The sequence below is a fragment of the Odontomachus brunneus genome, unplaced genomic scaffold, assembly GCF_010583005.1.
Source record: "Odontomachus brunneus isolate Ranch 3 - 2012 unplaced genomic scaffold, Obru_v1 Obru_scaffold_065, whole genome shotgun sequence".
In the NCBI taxonomy this organism is placed as follows: Eukaryota; Metazoa; Arthropoda; class Insecta; order Hymenoptera; family Formicidae; genus Odontomachus; species Odontomachus brunneus.
Window position 1 is genome coordinate 1,314,593 of NW_022639515.1, and position 22,821 is coordinate 1,337,413.

The 22,821-nt window shown below is 42.3% G+C and overlaps 1 protein-coding gene across 6 annotated transcripts in view; it reads left to right on the forward strand.

The window, feature by feature from the left end:
* Positions 1-22,821, forward strand: part of LOC116846543 (TLD domain-containing protein 2) — a 190,848-nt gene that overhangs the window by 14,227 nt on the left and 153,800 nt on the right. The window contains exons 1-2 of one of the 6 annotated variants that reach the window (XM_032820500.1): positions 200-339; positions 15,537-16,260. The exons of 3 other annotated variants lie outside the window; for them this stretch is intronic. In XM_032820500.1, coding sequence (XP_032676391.1) covers positions 16,106-16,260 — 155 coding nt within the window. In that variant the 5' untranslated portion in view covers positions 200-339; positions 15,537-16,105. Of the gene's footprint in view, positions 1-199; positions 340-15,375; positions 16,261-22,821 lie in introns of those variants that run through there. 2 more of the 6 variants (XM_032820502.1, XM_032820501.1) reach the window with 2 other exon arrangements.

Sequence of the window (22,821 nt, forward strand, 5' to 3'; positions counted from 1 at the left end):
GAGAGAGAGAGAGAGAGAGAGAGAGAGAGAGAGCTGGAGAGAGAGAGCTGGAGAGAGAGAGCTAGAGTCTCCACGTCGGGGTAGCTACGGTCCTGGGGTCGCTAAGGGTGGGTTAGGCCGTGACGCGTTCGGTCTGAGGGGTGGGAAAGGTTAGCCCGCTGGTAGAGAGGAGGGTGCCCGTGCGGAGGTTGCGCGTTTCCGTTCGACTATGAACATCGGTGAAACGTCAGTTACCTCGCGACGATCCTTCCGCGAGGACTTTAGCCAACCCTCGCTCGGATTATCTCGGTTACGTCGTGTCCGCTCGTGACCAGTTGCTTCGATTAACTTTATCCGTAGGTTAGTTGACCTCGGCTCACTCACAGTGTCGCGATCTAAAGAGAGAGAGAGAGAGAGAAAAAGAAGAGGGAGATGAGAAGCCAGTTATCTATCTGATAGCTTTATCCAACGATTAATTCTCCGCAGGTGAAGAGGCGATTATATGTGGAATACGCATGACTTTTTCTTTCCAGCGTCGCTTATTACACAGTTCTCGGTGAAAGATGAAAAGATTGGAATTTGTTAGGGTTCTTAAGCTCGATTTGTGCAACCCTTGCGACCGTTCCGTCGCATCTTGCGAGTCGAGACAGCGAAATCGCTCACGTTGTCTCGCCCGATAAAAAGTGCGAGGTTCTCTGTTTTATTTCAGCGCTCGCACTAAATCTGTATTACATGGCCGAATAAGAAAAGATACTATTTCATGGATATTAATTCTTGACTCACTTTAAGTCTCAGTGATTTTGTTCGAAGTCCTGAACGACGTTTTGTTATCATTAGATATGTGATTACATTCGAGACTGTTATAGACAAAACTCCCGAAAATTTTACTCTTGTGTTGCTATATTATTTGCATGTAACGTTTGAATATTGAGCAATTCGTGATTTAATGGATCAATGTCGAATTCGTAAATTAATACAGGGAATTTAATATTAATTAAAATTCATATGCACACACACATATGCATATACATACATTCGTCTCCGCCACAGTTTTCTGTCAATCGTTTAAACAGTTGTATTTTTAAAACAGTAAAACGCGATGCTATTATTCTCGTGAAAACAGGATTTTGTTGTTGAAACAAAAATTTGGTTCACTGAACCGAAATTTGGTAATGCCAACCAAATCATGTGTACGAAATTTTTCTCTTAGTTTTAAATACAAAAATAATTTTTTCTATAGAGGTTAATTCATACTGTATAGAAAACTTACCTATAGATACCAAAAATAGAATAGAAAATCATAATAACGTTAAAATGACGAAAGAATGATCAAATCGTGATTGGTAAAAAAATCTGAAAAAATTAGATTTATTAAATCTGAGAAATTTTTGTATTTAGAACTAAAATATTTATATATTTGGTTAGCATTGTTTTTTACTAGTCTGTCAAGTAGAATGTATTGGTGAAAAAGTAAAACACACAATTAAACGTTTAATGCAATCGCCAAATATATTTGGTTGACACTATTTCGCCGGTTCGGCGAAGAAAATGGACAATTGCTCGCGGGCCTATCTTATAGGCCATAGAGGTGGGCCATTTGGCATACTGAAATGGGTAGCTTCGTGCGTCCGTGTACGTGTGCGCTCGTCCATTTTTTCGCCGGCCGTGTCGCGCGCTCTGATATGTGCAACTATTTTAATTAATATCTCGAAATTTTATGTGGTTGTTTGAAAAATGACTTCCACAATATTTGTTCACTTTTATCTGTTCTACTTATATTTTTCTTGTTGTCTTATGCGGGACATCCTGTATAGAAGAAAGTGGCTACGCGAGAGCCCAGGGTAGGTCCGGAGTATGTCCGAGAGTACCCTTGTGTGTAAACAGCACGGAAACACCCATGACAGTACTTGACGTGTCGCTGACGTACTACTATTGACGTATCAGTGACGCGCGCGCGCGTAAACCTTTGAACAGCCGACCTAAACATGGCACTCTTGTCTTGGGTACGTGGTATTTCTTGATTAAACAGGCGTTACGATACGTTAAGCTCGATAAAACCGATTTCCACGTCACGTCGACATGATGGGCAATTACACGTTGACGATAATCGCCCACGCCCGCGTTCTCGCGCGCGCGCAGACTTTTGTTCGTTGACTTTTTCACTTCGGCGAAGAGTAATGTGCAGAGAAATGCAGAACGGTCGGCGTGTGGAATTTCGTGGGAAACTGCATTTGCGAGAGGAGACTGCGATCGCGAGGCCGAAGCTTAGTTAACCCTTTCCGGCTTGTCATTGTAGCGGTTTGATTACGTGTCGTGTTACTATGCGCAAAGCGACATGGATCGTTTACCACGATCCTGTTTCGGAATGATAATCTGTGCACGTTGTATATTCATTTGCTTTGTTGTTTTTCGGAACGTGAGTTTCATGTCACGGATTTTCGCGCCAATAAGAGAGAGAAGGAAGGAAGATATAAATTGACGTGCGAATTTGAAATTCAGACAGATAACTGTTGCGACATCGATAATATCCGTCTCGTCTGTCTCCGTTATCATTCACGGGTCCCTCAGGGACACGTACCTCGGGCACGTGCCTAGTTTACCCAGTAAAATTACATCTATGCGCGGCATTCCGACTATCCCGACAATCTTCGCGGATCTCCTGATCCGCCCAGATCCACTTTCTCTGCCTCGTCGAAGGAGTTAACGACAAGATGCGCGGCGGTAATACGACGAGGAAGGCTTTATTGAAACTGGCGGTGTGCCGGAGATAAAGGAACGGGTCGTCTTCGAGAGATCGAATAGCAGGATTCATTCACAGGCGCGCATCGCGTCGCGACGAGTGGCTAGATAGAGTAGGGAGGGATGAGGTAGCTTTATCGCTTTTCAATCTAGCGAGAGGGTTAAGTGCGTCGGAGAGAGCATTCTTCTCCTCGCGAATGCACTCGACCGTTGGAATCCTGCCAACGAAGGATAATAACCTTCACCCCCGCCGGAGATCGCCGAGCGTTCTGCATTAACGTCGAATTAAAACAGTGCGTTGAGTCGCTTGGCTTGGCATCGACTCGAGACGCGCTTTCGCTTTTCTACGGAGAGATCGTGCTTTTTCAAGTAAAAGGAAGATAGAATATCTCTCGGCTTCTTTCCCGGCCTTTACCGTCGTGTCGCAATACCGAACTCGACGCTGTTAGCTAAAGATAGCGAATTTGGTCATTCGCAATATGAAATCACTTTTTCTTTTTACGGAGAAGAGAAAGTTTGGTTGGATGAAATATTTTCTGGTGAAATTTGAACGACTCAGAAATTTAAAATTATCAGAATTCAATCCAAATTTTCAAGAATGGTCAATTCTGAATTAACCTAACCTTTCGTGTGCAGAGTGTTGAGTGATCTGTGAGATCCGAACAAATATTGGATCGCTCACTAACTTTCGTGAGAAGTCCGGGGGAAGATCAAAAGCGCAAATCTGCTTGCAGATTTCGATTTGCACTACATTAAAAAAACGATTTTGTTCTCGAGACGAAAATTTGGTACTATAATTTGGTTAAAATGAAATCGATCGAATGTTTAGTAAGCGCAACCAAATGTACTTTATTATGTACTTTACTTACTCAATAATACACGTACACAAGTAACATGTAAAAACATGGTAGCGCCAACCAAATTGTGTGTACCAAGTTTTAATTTTAGTTTCAAATGCAAAAATAATTTTTTCAGTTGTTATAGCTACGATTTGTCTACATCTGTGAAAAAACATGTGTGTCCAAAAATACTGATTTTCAATCAAGTCACGCGGGGGGTTAACCGAATTCTGGTAATTTGAATCGGAATTTCGGAATCGTTCACAATTTTATCAGAAAAATTGATTTCACCTAAGTGACTTTCTCGTTTTGTCTGCATTTACTTCTCCCGTTGAACCAATTTTTACAGCTTTGTCATTTAATTTGTCCCCCGACTTCTAATTCGCTAAATCGAAAAGTCCGGCCCCAATTTGGCTCATTCGCTTGTTACAGCTGCGTTTCACAATTTTCTAATCCATCTGGAAGCGAATTTGTTTCGAGTTAAGTCGGTGTAATCCCGAGGTAATGGTATGACGAGTCTGAATTAATTGCAGGACGAATGAGTCGCTTTTACGTGCGCAGATGCTATACGCGATTCTCGTTAATAGCATTCGACTATGAAGGGCTGAATGCATTGGGCGCACCTGTGGAAGCTCGACAAGACAGCCGTTACTCTCCTGTCGTGTATTGCTCGTATATGCCGGGAATTATTATAACGCGAATGTCCGGGAGTATACTGCACACATTAATATGAGGCAGTTTTATAATCCATACGTGACCTCGATTCTGCCGGAGAAATAATAAAACGAGCGGGCGTGTGTTATTAAGTTGCAAAATATTTCATTACTGACGGCAAAGCGTTTTTCTCGTTGCGCTCCTTGCTCGCGTCGCTTCGTATCCTTTGTATCTCGGTAACGAGAGCTATCCGGGTCGCGAACTAATTAAATTCGTTAAATCGCGGAATGCAAGCCCGGCGACATCCGGAGGTTAACACGTTCGTTTCGATCTCGTTGGCCGTAATTATTCTCCGGAGAAACGGTCTACATTATTATCATTATTATTATGAAGAATTTCGCAAAACGGGCGGTAACTGTGCGACGTTAGGAACGAGCGAATGCTGCGTGAGACGAGGCGCGTTCCGAGATATTTCGTGTCGACGGCAAAATCGATCCTTACAGCTGACTTCGAATCGATCTCGCACAAGTGTGGCTTTTGCGAATGGCAGAGCCGTTTGGCCCACTTTTCGACCGACAAGCCCCATAATTTCTGCGATACGCCGTTCGATTTATCTCCCGGCGGGGTCGCGTGTCTCTCTTAGCGGCGTTCTTCGTCGGACGAGAAAAACACCGGCTGCGGAAATTGGCGTAGGCGCGGCAGTTTGCGAAATTATCGCGATTAATGGAGCTGCCCCGCCCGAGCGATTAATCTGTCCAGATGTTACCGAGTGACATGCAGCTCGCGAATTCGCCGGTGACACACAAATGTAGACCTGAAAATTCTTCTCTGCGTGAATAATTTCGATGTTGTGCGGCAGAAGCAGAGTGGAAGAGAGGGGGAGAAAGAGAGAGGATTAAAATCGAAGAATAATTATTTCAAGATATTCGATTTAATTATATTTAATTTTATATATCGCCTAGAGATTGTCGAGGTTTCGTTTGAAAATTACCCGCGCGAAGGAAAAACCCGACAAAATTCAAGGGAATACTGCGAGAGAAATGAACGGCGCACAGGTCTCAAAGCAGCGTTTCATAAAAGATTATTCTTGTGACAAGTCGCGACTTTCAGATTCGTCGATTTTCCCTGGCGCTCTGTACACTTTCGCACTCCGAGATTTGGCCGTCGTGAAAAATGCATATATCCGATGTCAGAGTGAAAAACCGACAGGCGCATTTAGCGCGTGGATGCGCACTGGGAATACGGACCTTCATTCTTGCTGTTTTCGCTCTCCCCCTTTCCGATGCCAATTAAAAAACGCGAACGTTTCGCGGGACGCGCACATCTCTTCTTCCCCTCTTGCTCCTCTGTTTCTCCAAGTTTTTACTTATTCTCTTGTCTCTTGCCCCATTATTATCGAATATCGATACAAATGGATGTCCGCGGGTGAGGTTCCCGCGTGGAACTGTTTTGATGTTATTTGCAAGTCGTGTGCGCCACGGCAACACGCTGTATTGATCGATGGCAGAGATAATAATAGCGACTGGTGGCACGATGCTGCTCTGATTTGATAAGGAAATTCATTAACGCGCCCCACTTTGCTCGCCACTGTCTCGTCTTTTTTGCTTTGTCTCCACCCTCTCTCGTTTCTTTTTTGTTTTCAATTTTCTTATCGACCGCGGACAGACAGCGCTTCGACGTTGCGCCGCCGATCTATTTGGATTAATGTTTGCAATTTTGGTTGTGCGGTCGCGATAGTCAAGCTAGTCTCGCGTCGGACGGAATAATGATGTAAGCGAGTAAAAAGTATCTTTTTTACACGGCACAGCTCGGAAATCGAAGTGCAGTGCAGCATCTCGCGTCAATTAACCATCTATTTTCCCGCGTTATGTGTGCACTCTGATAGCAAAAATAGCTAATCTAATTGAAATTATAATGACTTTTGGTCTCAATTATATTTTTTGGTTGCTCTAGCACGAAAATGATAGCACATATATGAGGTTATTATCAATAGAATTTAAAAAATTTATTATTAATAGAATTTAAAAAATTGATCATAATTTAAGCTATTATTTCTCTGTGTGTGATTATAGTTACAAATATCAGATGTTTTTTCTCAGTGCGCAAGCAGTCAGAGTCAATTTTCACGAGGGAGAGGTCTATCGATTTTTAAAAAATTTTTAAGACTTTTTTTTCTGTGAAGTGAATGAAAAATGTTGGAAAACAATGCGTCCGGCTTTTGGAATACCATTTTTACTCGCGATGCGCAAACATTCGCAGGATGCTAATGCAAAAGCGGCAAAAATGTAATCCGCGATTCGCGACGTGTTTTCCCGAAAAATGTTCCGTTTGTTGTTTTGTTAACGCATTCGGCGTAGAGAGACGGCTGCGTAAGAGCTTTGCGGACGCGCAGCGACGTCACTTTTATATCGTCGCGTAGTCTCGTATAATAACGAGGGGGACATTTACATGTGAACTCCGCCAACGGTGTGCGCAAGCAGGTGCGGTTATGGGAACGCTCGTTGCATATTTCGCTGCGGAAGTTGGATGCGCTCGGCGCGACGAGGAGACGCTTGTGTCGTAAAATGAGCCGCTCGTATTTCCGATTGTGCCGTCCTCGCGGATAACGCGGTTGTTTTAACGTCGGCGACAAAAGCGAAATGTGGGGGATACGAGTTTACGAATAACACACGACGAATTATGCAGATAAAGTCTGAACAATAAACCGTGAGCGTATTGCGGAGTAAGCTTCGCATATTGAATCGTGTTCATGTATTGCCCGAGCTACAATTGATAATTGATGATATCGACCAGGAAGAGACTTGATAAAAAGAAAGAGAGAGAAAGGCAGGAAGGAAGAAGATAGTAAATTTCACAACAAATAATATAATAACATAAATAGTACAATAAAGAGGTATATAATAAGAAATCTAATAATAAATATTAAAATGTAATATTAATACAACAAATTAGTATGATAAATATTGATATCAATCAGGAGAATTCTATAAAGATAAAAAGAAAAGAGGGATTTTCTTAGATTTTTTATTTTAAATCTAACAATGCAAATTAATACGTATTGTATTTACCAATTCGATATTTCTACTGGTATAAGATATCGCAACGCTATGCTACGTACGTTCGAACTTCGTGCAACATTTCGAGATATTCGCGGCGCATCGAGGCGGAATAAGACGGGATACACGAGGCAAAGATCCGCAGGGGACCCTTCCTTCGCACCGGGTTGCATAGACGGCATACTTTTTCGCGACTCGTTGTTGATAATGGCAAAGGTCGCAATGCAACCTTGAGGGCTTTGCGCCGCGTAAGAGGATTCATTGTAATCCAATATGCGCTACGTGCTACGAAACATTGCACCGTGCCGGATAACGTTCGCGACACTCTCGCGCTGTGTTAGCGCGAGATAGGATGATAAGTCGGTACATGATAGGGGTTAATGTCGGTGGCTGAATTATTTAACACGCCTATGTGTGACCTACTTCTTTTTCGTACGTTTCCGCACACGAATCCACCGATTACGGTTTCCGTTGCAGTAGAAACGTGTATCCAGCCTCGTTCCTTTCCACCTGGCTTTATATCTTCGAATACTATATGCTTATGCATGTACTCGTACGTGTATATATATATATATATATATATATATATATATATATAGTAATAACAATAGCAATATATAACGGCAATAATGAGTTTAATGAATATATTTGATTAATATAAGTTCTTAAGTCTTACGTATTTGTAGCCCGATTAGGAATTTATCTCACCAGGTCCTAATCAGATTGATCCCAATCAGTTATCTGGTTTGTATAAAGTAATGTTATCAGATTCTAATGATAATGAAGATCTAATCGCTAATAATATTTATTACTAATAAGGCCCTGATTGACGTCTGATGACTTATCAGATCCCGATAACATCGCATTATACAAACTAGATAATTGATTAGGATAAAGACTAAGATAAATTTCTAATCAAAAGGATTAGAAATCTTGGAAGGAAATGTTCTACTACTTGGTAAACATTTTAGGTTATCTTTGTTGTTTTAAAATATATGTAACTTTCTCTTCCAATAGACGTCTTTTCACATATCTTCAAAGAACATTAAAGATATTGAAGTAGTCTAACGTGAAGTGTGCGAAACGTTTTATGTACATGTTATTACTGTATAGAAACTGTTGTTATTATGTGTGTTATTTTTTCATATATTTTTTTCATTTGGTACACATGTCATGATACTTATATGTGTGGAGCGTGGTTAGAAAGAAGCGAAATTGGTTGCTAGGGAGATGTTTGAGAAGCGTGCGCTAAGCGCGTTTGTCCTGAACACCTTTGTGTTGCCTTGGGAAGCTCCCAAGTTATTTTTATTGTTTCCCTCTTGCGCCCTCGATAAACGTTTATTTTCCCTCTCTCTGATATTTCGCGCGAGGAATTCGGCTCACGTATCGGCCCGGCCTCGGGGCGAAGCAACTGGCATTTCGATTTTGACGAAAGCTCGGCACAACTATCGCATTCTTCTATATGGATACGTCCCCAGATCCTCGACGTAATATATTTTGTCATATTCAATGGATTATTGTACACACACATACACGCACGTTGTTGTTTGTCCAAAAATCGCACATAGGGTCGCGCTTAAAAGGATCTACTTTCCAAAGACCTGCTCCATGAATTAAAAAACTCAGACAGTTTTAATGAAATCCATTATTTGTAACATTTTCGTTACACATTCGTGCTTCGATTTTTGCGTTCGCGTTTGCTGTGGCAACATTATTTGAAGCCGAGTTTCTCAGTAGTCGCTCTGTAGCAATTATTGATTCTGCCGAAATTCTGAACTCGTTTCACCAATTAATATCGAAATAACGAAATAAATTCTCGGGCAACCCGCTCGGCGTTTAATTTTCCTTTTCTCTTTTCTCTTCATCGGCAAGGCTCCAAATCAGATTGCGTCGGGAGTTTCTAGGTTTTTTCGGAACCCTTAATCCCGCCACTCTCTAACTTTGGCGACCAGTTTGCGCGCGTGTGTGTGTGCACGCGCGGGTATTTCCCCAGGGACGCCCTTGCGTGCGATTTACTCGCGGAATATGGAGTACTTGCGCGTGGCCTGATACGAAACCGAGACGCGAGATAGGCCAACGTGACACGGTGATGGCTATGCAAAGTTCTTATCTGTGCTGTCATAAGCGAAGTCCCACTCTGTTGCGCTTTGGCGTGCCGCGCGGGCGATATAAACATAAACAGCGCTTCGAAACAGGGAGAAAATTTCACAAAATTATGCAACGTTGCGCGGCGAAACGAGAAGCGAGGGGAAAGGGGAGGAGGATAGGAAAGGAGTGTTGTGTAATGGAGCGGAGTTAGGTGCCGCTTTGTTGTTAGCCGGCGTACGTATTTGCAACTGCGCGCACGTGCGCGTTCACGGGCGTGCTCAGTGCGTGAGATAAAAAGTTACGCGCACGGCACTAGATATTAATATAACGTAGCAGACACACACGTATCGTATGATATTTCCACTTATTCTTCTGGGACCGCGCGAGCACATAGTCGCACAATTGAAGCGGAACTGCGCAGCTTTTTTTCCCCTCTCTTTCTCTTTCCACATGACGGGAGCGAGCAGTTCCCGGTATTCGCCCGGTAAATTTGCGAGACACATGTTCTCTCGCTTTTCACTCCGAAAAGAAGGGAGAGAAAAAACATTTGTGCAAATATCTTTCGAGAGATCGCATGTTAATCTAATATAAAACGGTACTATATTACATTTTCGATATAAACCAGCGCGGTCGAAATACTACGAATTCCATCGTGATGAAGAATCGACGATGAATACCGATGCTTCAATAGAGAAATGTGGGAAAAATACGTGTGTGCGCGGAGAGAATTTATAGTGAATGATACTCTGTAGGAGTTTTTCTTGCAAGCGAAGAATGGATCGGTATTCTACGGTAATTCACTGTCCTTTCATTTCATGTGTGCTTCAGTGCATTTCACTTGTACTTCAGAATCTGAAATGTATTATTAGGAAGCTTGTTGTGTTTCTAGCGAAATTAACTAACTTGCTTAGTAAGATGGACGTTACTGACTGACTAACTGACTCTATTCCTCTGTAAAAATACATAGTAAAATCGAAAAGAATTTATATATGAAAGAAAATTATAATATTCTCTCTGTCTACATATCTTTCTGTTTCTTTGTTTTTTTTTTTTTTTTTTAATTAAGCTTTGCGAATCGCGCGATTTCATAAGTGTCGCGGATGTTTGTTCAAGTGATATTTCAGCACGAAAGTGCAAACGCACCGGGCGATTTCGCACGAAGCCGCGGCGCGCAGGTGCGGCGTCCTTTGCAGTAGGCCGAGTGTGGCCTACTTCGCGAAACAATCACACAATACCTAGGACATCTTGGTTCGCCAATCGTGAAGAACCTAGAGCTTAAAGAGGATACGTGAGAACGACCCGCTTTCAATGTTTGGGATGTCGTCAAGGTCGCAATCGCGTTTCGTTCGATATTATTGGAAATTTCGCGCGCAGACATCCCTTACGCTTCGTTAATTATAATAAAGAAGGTGGGGCCGTTGCAATTGGAATATTTTTAAGGAAACTTGGAGGTTTAAAAATCATTTGAGGAGACGAGCCTGGGGCTGTGAGATATCTATCACGTCGCGAATTTATTATTACAATTTGCGTTTCGAACTTTAGCTCTACTTTGAACTTGAGCTTTCTAATATCTGTGTATTCTGAAAACCAGCGTACGTGTAATACATATGAATACACAAGTGTAATACACTGAAATCCTACTTTAAATGGTATAGAACGCAAAAAAGCTACTTGTAGATTCCTTTTGGCAAGGACCTCTCGTCCAAACCAGTAGGTTAAATAGAACAAAAAGAAGTCGATACATATTTCAGAGTATCAGAATGAACGCTAAATGGAATATTGAGGTCGAAAGTAGGATCAACTTGAGATGCGTGTCGAAAATTTCGCGCGCGTTTGCGAAGGAAGTCACGAGATTACACGTCGGTGCCGAATTTTAACTCGCGGAACTGGTCCCAGTATTCGCATGGATGGTTGGGCCGTTTAACTGAGCAAACGCCGCGAAACGCTGTAGAATGTGGCATGGCAAATAGACACGGAGCATGAGCGGCCGCGTGCTCGATCGGCAGATCGAAAGCGTCCCTTAAACGGCGACCGTCACGCGATTTCGAACGAAGGTCGACGACGTGCGGTAGGTACGCACGAAGAGGAGCACGCCGACGCCGACGGAATCACGGTTTAAATGTCGGCTGTCACGGAATTTTTCGGATGCCCGGGTAGTAGGGACACGGCAGCGGCTGGTTCTTCGGAAAACGTGGCGGAGCGTGTTGGTTACCATGCAGTGCCAGCCGGGATTGGTTGGGTTTGGTGGGCGAAGGGAGATCAATACTGGGAGGCTTTCGACATGGAGGCGTAGGCCGGCGGGTTCTCCACGAGGAACGAGGACCGGGATTAACGGCTGCCACCGCCGCGACCTTGATTGTGACCTTAACCTTGATAACGCCCTTGAGCGGGACACAAAAGCCTCTCGCCGTCGTATTGGCGACCGGGATTTCCGCGCGGCGGAAAATTTGCCGCAGCCGCTCACAACCTTCCCCGTGGTCGCGTTTTCGCTGTAATGTCGACCCGTGTGCCGTCGCAGATTTTATAGGTCGTCCTTTTGTATGTGTTACAAGGCCATCCGGCCGCCTCTCGAAACGCTGACGTAGGTTTGTCGGGTCAGACAGACATACGTTGCATCCTACCCTTCACCCTCTTCTCTCTTTCTCTTTCTCTTGAAGCTCAGACAACTATTTTGAAAATTTTCTGATTCATCGAGCGTGTTTGATAAACTGTCTTTATAAATTACAAATCTTCTCTCACACCTTCGAGGTGTCGCGTGGAGTATGTTTCGAGCAGGTCGGATACTGTTTTTTTGATCAGGAACTGCTAAATTATCGATTCTTTTGATGTCGCGCGTTGCGTACGGACGAGCATTCCGTATTATAAGGTACAATTGGAAAAACTTTGAATCAAGTTTGGGGAAGCTCTGAGCTTGTTGCATTTGGATGCTGCGTGTTAAGAGATGGAGGAAAATATATTGTCGCTGCATCTGCAAATTGATATCGCAAAGTCGTGATTAAATTGTTGCGTCATCGAAGTCGTTCGTAAAGGAACGTCTACAAACTTGGCGTGAAAAAAGTGAGAGTAAGGAATAAATATAATTTAATTCACTTACACGCCTATAGTCCAACTTCCTTACGTCGGGAGTACTATATTTCTCTTAATATTTTCGCTACCAACAGGACATATACATATGTTTTTTCCACCATTAATGATAACCTTATAAAATTGAATAAACAGCTTTTTTGGCATTCAGGACACATCAGCTATTACTCTACTTGTTACCGCGTTGGGACAAATATACTCTCTCAAAAATTCCAGTGGGACATCAGTGTCTCGGCCCTATTCCTTTGGCACCAAACATAAAACTTTTTGTTTTTTTACAAAAACTACATTATTTATATTAATGTATTTATCAAAAGAAATATTGTTAAGAGAAATGTATCCAAAACAGAATTGGCAAAAAGTTAAATTGGTAGTAAAAGAGGTACTAGAGTATAAAGGGGCGTGTGTAAGCAATATAAATCCTTTTTATTTTTTACTACAATTTTTACGCCAAGATTACTCTGCGTATTGTAGACAAGCTTTAACTCGATTGTAACAATCATTTCGACGAATATCCGTTTGTTGCAACGAAAATAAAACGATATTCGGCAATATGCGGATGTTGCGCTCGAATGTTGTTTTATCGCTGAATTTTCATTGTCATTTTTTTTTTATATGGACGATAGTGACCGGCGCAAATGTAATCGCGCTGCGAAACTCTGGCAATAAGACTCCGCTCGATTTCCACATAATTAAGATCGGCTGTTATCATCGCGGTGGCCTTGACTATGCGCGCAGCTCGACGTAATAAAGTTTAACCGAGGTCATTATGTTCGATTCAATCGGCCTGCTTTTAGAGCCGAGACGGCCGTGTACACGTCGATGCATCGCAAATCCTCGCTCCATATGCGAGAGTCGTTCGGAGCGAGAATAAGCGCTATCTATATAACGTTGCAATCGAAGCAACATTCGGTGAACTTTGCATTCTGCGTATTTTCTTGCTCCATTAAACTGGGTTTAACGATGTTTACATTTATTTTTTCCATTCTGGCATTATATATAGCCAGCTTTTGTATGTAAAGTCCACTTCAAATATAATATTGCATTTAAAATGATTCTCTCTCTTCTCAGATCACTTCTAAATCGATCATCTCACGAGATTCATTTCGAAATTTACAAATTTTAAAGAATATATCGAACTTAAGTCGTGGACTCACCGCATTTTTGCTCCGAGCATTTCGCATCGCGACTGGGATTATGAGAGCAGATCGTTGCGTTATCTCGCGAATAGACCTGTGTCTATCGGGAGAATCGGTTGATTGATTATCGAGCGAGCGTCGTCGTTTTCTCTACAAGAGTGTTCAATCCATCTTCAGCGATCGGCTCTCTCACGGCATTTCTAACGGGTTGTCTCTTTTTTTCTTCTTTCTCTATCTTTCCTCTTTCTCAACATCTCCTTCGCGGATTACTCTTTCACCCCTCGATCTTCTTTTTCTTCTCCACCCCCCGATCGTTCGTCCACTACAACGATGTCCATTTCGAAGAAAAAAAAGCAAAGCAAGCGTTTTAACAACGAATGATGAATCGTATTTGTGATAAGAAACGCACTTGCATTTCTAATCTTCTTTGTAGTAGTTTATCGTTTATCGGAAAATGCTTCAATGTACTGAAAATCGGCGAAAGCCTAAAATGTCCTTTTTAAAGAAAATTTTACTAAAAATTTATAATTCATGTGTATGTGTTATGGATTTCCAACAAAATTTATTTTAAAAGAAGTTAGTTCTTTCTTTCTATTGTAATTTTTATTTTATTTAAATATGCTCTTGTCTTATTTTTTTTATAATACAGAAAAATTATTATTCCATTGATAAAGAAATGACTGAATGAAAATTTTTGCTTGAGAAGAATATATATATATATATATATATATATATGTGTTGCAATACATCTTTAAAAATAATTTTCTACTATAAAACGATACGTATCTTGCGATGCAATGATTAAAAGCAGACGAAAAACGTTGTGTCTTGTATCGTATTTTGCGTCCGAGATAAAGCTCGTGTTCGCCGATTAATGCATTCCTCGCGTTGAAACTCGACGCTAAATAAACTGAAAAATTAAATAAGCCCGGATTGTGTGCACGTTTCTGTAATATTTCGGTGAGTGCACAGTTCTCACGTGGCAACGGCAACGCGAGATAACGCGAAGATTAGTACGCCGAGACGAATATTATACGACGTAGATATTTTCGTGCTACCGCATACAATACGCTACTTTATCTTGTTTTTCTACAGTCTGATTCACACACGTGAATTCTTTTCCGCGACTCTGCCCGTCTTTTTCGCGCGTAAACGGGTACCAACGTCACAGGGAAGATTGCGTTATGATGAATGACCGTGATACAAAAGATTGCTCAATAAATTCCGTCTAGTAATTTTCTCCTCGCAGCACACGGGAGATGTAGACTCTTGCTAAAATAGTCTTTCGTTTTACGAGATAAGAGAGTAGGTTTTTATGCGCGGATAGATATTAAATCTCCTGCAAGATCCCTCCTTCTGAGAGAGGAAGATAGTTTCCCGGTTAAACCATGTTCCAGGTCAATTCTTATCCTGCAAATAAATGCGAATCGTTGATTAAGACGCTTGAGGGTGATAGATTGATACCTTGAGATTATATCATTGTCGAGAAGTGGAAATCAATCGCGTTTCAAGCACGAAATATTCCACATTATTTGTTCAATTGGCGAATTAACATAGTTTAATAAAGTGCTGTTGAATGTTTGAAATTAAGAAAGAAATTACACCAATGATAGCTATATACTATCGTCCTTAACGTTTAAATCAACGGAGCTTGGAGAGTTTTCGAGTCGTTTGCGAGTCTCATACATGCTTGACAGCCCGTTGTTGTTGTTTACATGGCGCTCGCTATAGTTAAAGGTCGCGCGAAAGCGTCTCCCGAAGCTCTTGTGCCACATTTCTTCCTCAGTCTGATACAATATCACTGTCCGCGTCATTTTTGCTTCTCTCTTTCTTTCTCTCTCTCTCTCGAGCGATTTTCCGCTCGATCGAAAACGATCGCGCTTTCATCGGGCTGCGCGCGACGATTTCGCTGTCCGACACGTGCTCACGGGGTTAATCGAATTTGGTCGACCCTGTAGAAGTAGAAGGCTTGCGGTGTGTGCTGGGGGGTTCACGACAATTGGCACGATGTCAGAGGCACTGGTGGCGCAGGGGCAAGACGCGCGAGAGAAGTGACGTTGTGCCTACGAGCGGTCATCATCAGATGTCGTCCCGGCCACGATTCGTTCGCGCTCGCTCGTGTCTGTCCGCGGCCGATACGCACGGCGACGGCGAATAATAACGTCGACGACGACGGACCGCGACTCGCCGAACCACTTCGCACGGATCGGTTCGCACGTGTGACCCTGCGGACGCGCGATAACGTCGCTATCGACCGCGAAGTCGCGAGTGTCGGCGGTGCTCCGAAGCGAGACGGAGTCCCGGCCGTTGGCAACCGTTGGTCTTCCAACCTCCTGGAATCGGCTCCGATTACGAGGTATTCCGAGGATATCGCCACGTCTCCCACAGTGTCTGTGATCATGCCGGCCGCTCGATGCGCCACGTGAAACCGCCGGAGTAGAGGTCGAGGAGATCGCGAGAGTGTGTCCCGGCCGAGCCGGTCCCGGACGACGATCGGCTCGACGATTGTCGTCGGTACGTGGACGGAATGGCGTTGTTCTCCGGTGGCGGTGGCAGCGGTGCCGGCGGCGGTGCCGGCGGCGGTCCACCGCCCATGAAGCCGGAAGAGCCCGCCGTCCCTTCCAGGCAACGGAGTCTCAAGGATCGGCTGCGGGAAGGCATCACCGGCGGATTCGCTTGGCAGTGAGTATTATCGCCGCCTGTATTTGCCGCGGGGCTCCCGCAGGTCCATTTTTCATTTATACAGACCCCTCTCGGCTACCTTCGCATCTTTCATATCTGTCGCTTGTAATTTCTTCCCCTCTTTTCTCTCTCTCGTCCTTCAAGGATTTACCCCAGGGCGCTGATAAATGCTACTGATGTTGTTGCATCATTGAACGCTCTCTGTCTTAGAAACTTACTTAAAATAGAAGATAACGGTCCCGATTATGTCATTTAAGATTAAGAAGATTAGAGTAACTTTTACTTACATAAATTTGTTGATCGAACGTTAAAATTAATAATATATTCACGTTGTTTTGGTCTAAATAGAATAAAGATATATGTGACACAATCTACTAGCAATTTCATTTATCTAAAGAGTCGGTACAGCAGTTGATGTCCTAGAGTTTTGGTTAAATATAAAGAATGTTTTGAAATGTATAATATATTATAATGTGTATTTTTTTTCCATATATATAAACTAAGTTTGATCCGAAATTAGAACTCAATTCATAATTGGAATTATTATTTTATTTAGGCGTGCATTTATTGTTTTTGCTTTTTTTCTATCTGTTTGAGATGTTGAGGTCAATATTCATAAATCGATCTTGCGTTTAAGTTCATCTTCAGATGCATCTTCGTAGTCAATTAAACGGTCCGTGTAACATTTGAAGATAAACTTAAGACTACTTCAAATATAAAGTCTGACTATGAATATTGCTTTAAGACTCAATTTTTTGCGAAGATGTTCATTTAAGTTTCGCGGAAAATGCGAGATTACTCTTGAGAACCACTTCTTAGTCGTCGTGTGGAATCAGGAAATGGGACTCAAGGACGGTAATGAGATCGTCCTAGAATGATTTGATCCGAACTGTATTTCTCTCTGCTGTATGTTATTACCGAGCAGCAGCACATTGAGAGAAAAATTATTTAAAAAATATTTATTCGGTGGGTACTAACAGTATATTTATATTTAAATCTAAATTCTTTTATGTAAAATGGGATAAACAATTCCTTTTATGAAAACCCAAGGTTTTAAGAAATATCTTTCCTTATTTGGAAAATATTTTATATTAGTATAAATAAATATGTCATCACAGTACTCACCGAATAAACAAATTTTTATTTCTCAGATATTTTTTCTCTCAATGTATACACGATCAAAATATGCGCGCGTATTTTTCCATTTAAGCAGATGAAATTTTGTGCTTATCGAAAACGTCTTCCAACACATGGGCCTTGTAATGGGACACCGTGTACGCGAGACTGTAGAAATTGTTTAACGTCATGCGATTTTTCACGTGACGTCGCTTTGGAAATGCATTTCGGTGCGCACGGCTTCTGTGTCCGGGAATTTTTATCGATACACTCCCTAAGACGGATCGTCGTGCTTTGTTGGCTGGATGATGCATATTGATTGCATTTATAAAGCAGGAATATCGATCATTTTAATAAATGAGCTGTGCGGAACCGTCATTACCATAAGACCGGATAAGCCGCACATTATGTAGTATAAAGTGTGCCCAGCAGATGGCGGTCGTAGGTACTCCGATTATCATTCACTTTTATAGAGGTGCATTATCGTAATGGGGCGTTTGGGAAAAGGTCGATACTTGTCGATGGCTACGGATATCTTGCGTTGAAGCCATCTCAATGACGGAGGAAGGAAAGAAAGCTCAGCTTTCCGGGTAGCGAGTTCAAGCCTCGGTGCACATGCGAGGGAATGACTCGTCGGTCTGGGCGCTTAAACGCCAGTTTGGCGAATAACTCAGTGATTCGTTGCTGAAGCGTCCGCGGTACGAGAGTTCTTGTCAAATTCTCCGATTTCGCTGAGCAAGCATCGCGCGCCCGAGAAATCGTGTGGGCTTCAACAAAAATTAATTACACATACACCCGCCGCCGGGCCTGCAATTATCCGGCGCTCCTGGCTCTTGGCGTGCGCGGCTCGTTATTCAATCTTTCGCGATCCCTTTTTTTATTTCCATACAAAATGAGAGGGAAAGTTATTAAATAGCCATCACCTATATAGCGGCCGGCGAACTCGCCGCGCGACTCGTTCCTCCGCTCGCGACCCTGACCCCGCCGGCTGTAAATCGCCGGTCGGATTTGGGCCAGCTTCGTCCGTCCGACACCGTAAATTACCCAGCGCTCGAGTTCCAGCCTCGCATTTGTTTGCTTTATTATCGCCGGACACGCGCACTTTGTTTCTTTTTACCCATTCCCGCGACTCATCTTCCAACAACACTCACCCTTCCTCTCTTTCTCCCCCTTTTCACTCTTTACAGCGTCGGATTTATTCTCGCTACTTCGAAAAGTGCACGCGCATTACGCGCGCGACGCTCCACGAGCGAACGGTCCACTTTCACGTCACTCGCTTTGTGTCGCTTTTGAGCGCCGTTGATTACAAACGGCACAGGTGGTTAATTATGTCGCGGCTGTTACGGCTTCGAACCGAGACGTCGTTTCTCGACTGTTGCGACATCAGTCAGCTATTTTTCCGATCGCTCTTCCGCACCCGAGAAAATGGTCTTGCAGTCATAGAGAAAATTATCCAGATGCGAGGAATTAGCCAAGATGGATAAATGACTAGCAAACACTACGATATCGCGTATGTTTTGTATTTAATGACATTAGTCAAAGGCGAATAAGGATCAAATGTTTATCATACGTAAACTATTGTTGTACGTATTTAATCAATATAGAGACAGAAGACAGAATTAAACCTGTTGTGAAATTTAGTAAGAAAGTCTCTCTCTCTCTCTCTTTCTTTCTCTGTGGTGTCAATTCGGATTAGAGTCAAATTTATTATAAAAAATTGTGGTAGATAAAAGAGACTAGTGTCGAGAGACAAACGCTACAGTAAATTCTCTCTCTACGTAGAGAGACGTGAATTATTATTATTGATATTTCCCTTAGTCATTGACACTCTAGAAGACATTGGTTTTTCTTGCGAAGATCTCTTTTGAGGTTATAGAGTGCAGGCAAAAAGTTTAATTGCAATGCTGGTCATATTGTCAGGTTTTTTTAAAATGCCAATGATTAAGGGAGATACCAATAATTGTGTTATTTACTGTCTACTATAAAAGTTTTCTAGCAGATACAGAAAATAGCGATTAATTTTTACTGTGACACTTAGAATTCTGGATCAGCAAAACATTTATTTGATGCGCGCGATCAGAGGACACTGAGAGGAAAAAGTCTTGTTAGTATCTGTGTCTCAGACAATATATATTTGCTAAAATGACAAATAATGAGAAATAATTCGTAACAGTAACTGTTCGATTTGCTTTCCTAACAATCATCAAGTAGCAAATATGCCTCTGTTCTGATATCCAAGCGATTTTTCTCAGTGTCAAGTCAGACATTCAAGATTCTGAACTAACGCGGGAAATTAATACAAGAGCGCGGACAGACAGTGATTATCCTGCTTCCGCGCGCGCGGCAAAAAGTCAAGCGTTAACGTACTCGCCGCGTCGCCGTGTCTCGCATGTTACATGGCAATCGATCTTAACGCGCGCGATGTAATAAACCGCAGATGTAGCAGCGCGACGTCGGCTGTTTATAACACGAACGCGCGTTATGGATTTCCGAATCGTGTCATGGATACGACAGGATACATCGGACACAGACGGCCAAGGCGTCATTCCCGTATCCTAATTTCAAGCCAGGATACAGACGCTTTGAATAGACGTGTCACGCGATGACTGCGTCGGCACGTGTCGTCCGTATGAATGGAGACATTCGGCAGACGAACGAGCGAGACAATTTGGCGTGACGTCGTTTATATTTGAGGAATAACTATTCGCGCGATGGTTCACTTTTGCCTTCCTACGTATGTATATGCGCGTGGGATGATGCAGTGGGATCACCGTCGCACAGGTCCTCGGCAGTCTCGAAGGAATTCGCGAGAGAGCTCGACTCGTCCCTTTCTTTCTCTAAAAGCCTGCACCTAGAAAGATGCATACTACATTCAAATATATGCTACTTATTGCAAATATTTCGTCAGTTCATAATATCCTTGCAAAGAGAATTCTTTTAGATATATAATGAATATGATGAACTCTTTTAAAATTAGTGATGGGCATATTTTGCGCGACTATTGTCAAGAAGATATTCTCTGTAGGAAATAACTATTACTCAAAAGAGGGCAAGTGACGGAGTAAAATAAACGGAGTAACCGCTTTTCTTAGCAGTAGGACGATCTTTACGATGGTGATTTCGTTCGGGGTTCAAAGCAGCGGTCTGATGGAAGCTGCTTGGGTGATTATTTCGGCAAGAAACGTCTTAGAGCGCGACCTCAACCTTGTAACGGTAGATAGCTCCGCAGCGTACTGTACCTACGCTGCAGCGTATCTTAATTCCCTGCTGTGCGCCGCGCGCGCACCTGCTTGTACGTATAAAGCCGCACGTGTGCTCCTTATAAAATATGAAACTTGCGACAAAGTCCCGCCGCTTTCGTATAGTTGCAATTCGACTGATACTAAGTCGTGACTTCCGTTAAACAGTCGTCGTTCCGCGAACTGCTCTCGTTGCACGTTGCGCGCCAAACTTTGCGAGATTCGTAGGTCTGAACACACTATTATTCGGTGAAACCAACGAACGAGCTTTGTCTCTCATTGTGGTAAAAGAATTGTAACCACGTAACCGTGGTAACTGTATGAAAAAGCTAGCTATCTCCCCGAGTCGAAGTTTTAGTGCTATTTTAGACCTAAACTTTCTAAATCTGTAGGATCGATGTTTAATATACGAAATTGAAGTTTCATTTAGTATCTCCAAATGAGCGAAAATGCCCAAAATGTCACTTGTAAGTTTTAAAGAGAACCTCAGAGTTAGTAAATTCAAATAGAATTGAAGGAGATTGGTATAGGTTTCAGAGTATCAAAATGTGTGTTAAATGAAATATTGAGACCGAAGATAGAATGAAAATTTCGATTCTTTTCTTCTTAATTAAGACTTGGGTACTATAAATAAAACGAGCTGTGGGCAAAAAATAGTGTTAGGCATTGATCGATGGAAATTTTCTTTAACTGAAATAATCGGCAAATAAATAATCCGAATTAATTAGTCGTCTCATATGTATAAAATCACAGATAATTTGATCGATCGACGAAATTATTAATCGACATACAATCAGTCACCTCGAAGTTTAATTAATAATTAATTTCACCAATGAAATTTATTCCGACGATTGAATTCGTCGATCATTTCGATCGGAGGAAATTTCGATCGACTAGTGCCCAACACCGGCGAGAAGTCTTTTCTCGATACGTAGAGAAAGTTGAACGTCGTGACCGCGATCAAGGCCACGGACGGCATCAAGTTCGGTTCGGTGGCGAACACACGATTGTTCCGGCACGCTGCTCTCATATCGAAGGGATGAAACAAAGGGATGGCCGCCACCCTTTGTGTAATGTAGATGTGCTCCTCGTATGTGTACATAGCGAACGGCTGGATGTGCCGCCGCATCTATGCCATCGAAGTTGCCGACTGCTATCGGATATATGCGCGTGGCACATATGTATATACATGTAGGTAGATATACCGTAGACACACATGTCGGCACACATACACGTCGCGTACACGGGCGCATACAAGATGACCGCAAATTTAGATCACATTCCCGAGGTCTTCACCTTCGAAAGCGTTCGGGCACGATCGGTCTGGAAATATCGTCGCTCTGTTCCGTGGCATTTTCGTGGTCCTCGCGAATCTCCCTCACGGCAGTATTAACCCTTTGAGCCATAGTGAGCCTCTTTGAGCCAGCGTCTCTAACTCTATCTTTTCTTCATTCTTAGTGATTTTAACTGACATTAGCAGACGTGGTCGATTATATTATTAATGTACACCTTCTCATAAACATGAAGAACTGGAAATGAGTAAAAAATAATTTGGGTGTTCAATTGTTAAATTACTGTAAGAAAACAAAAGTAGGAAAAAGACACTTTTTTCTGACGAAAATTATTTTAGGGCTAATTATTAGGGATTGAAACACACTGAAACGTTAACAGTTTGTTAAGGACGATTAACAATTTTTCACACATTTTTTTTCTAAATTTTCAGTAAGTCCCATTTTTTACAATAAACTGTCGAAACATTGATATGTTTGCTACAAATTTCTTGTAAAAAATGTAAATATCTTTTTTATATCGAGGAAATGTCATTTTCGAATAATGCTGAAATAAAATTGTTAACTTTGACAACTTATATAGTTGACATATTAAACTAGTCGAATTTCGAATTTGGATTTTTTGACCTGGAATTCGTAGTTTGAAGAAACTTTATCAAGAAATAAAATGTATGGTTCAAAGGGTTAAGAGAGACGCACGATAAAGCATCGGTGATATTTATCGCGAAATGTTTCGAAACCGAATTTCTCCCGGAGTGAGCGATTATATTCTTTATCTTTCGACGAGATTCTCGCGCGACTCACGTTTACCATGTGGATACGCTTCGTAACTATCCGCGGTGGCCATTAATTTTTCCACGGTAAAATGGACAATACGTTTGCCTATGACAGTTTATATAACTCGCGTTAGCTTCGGT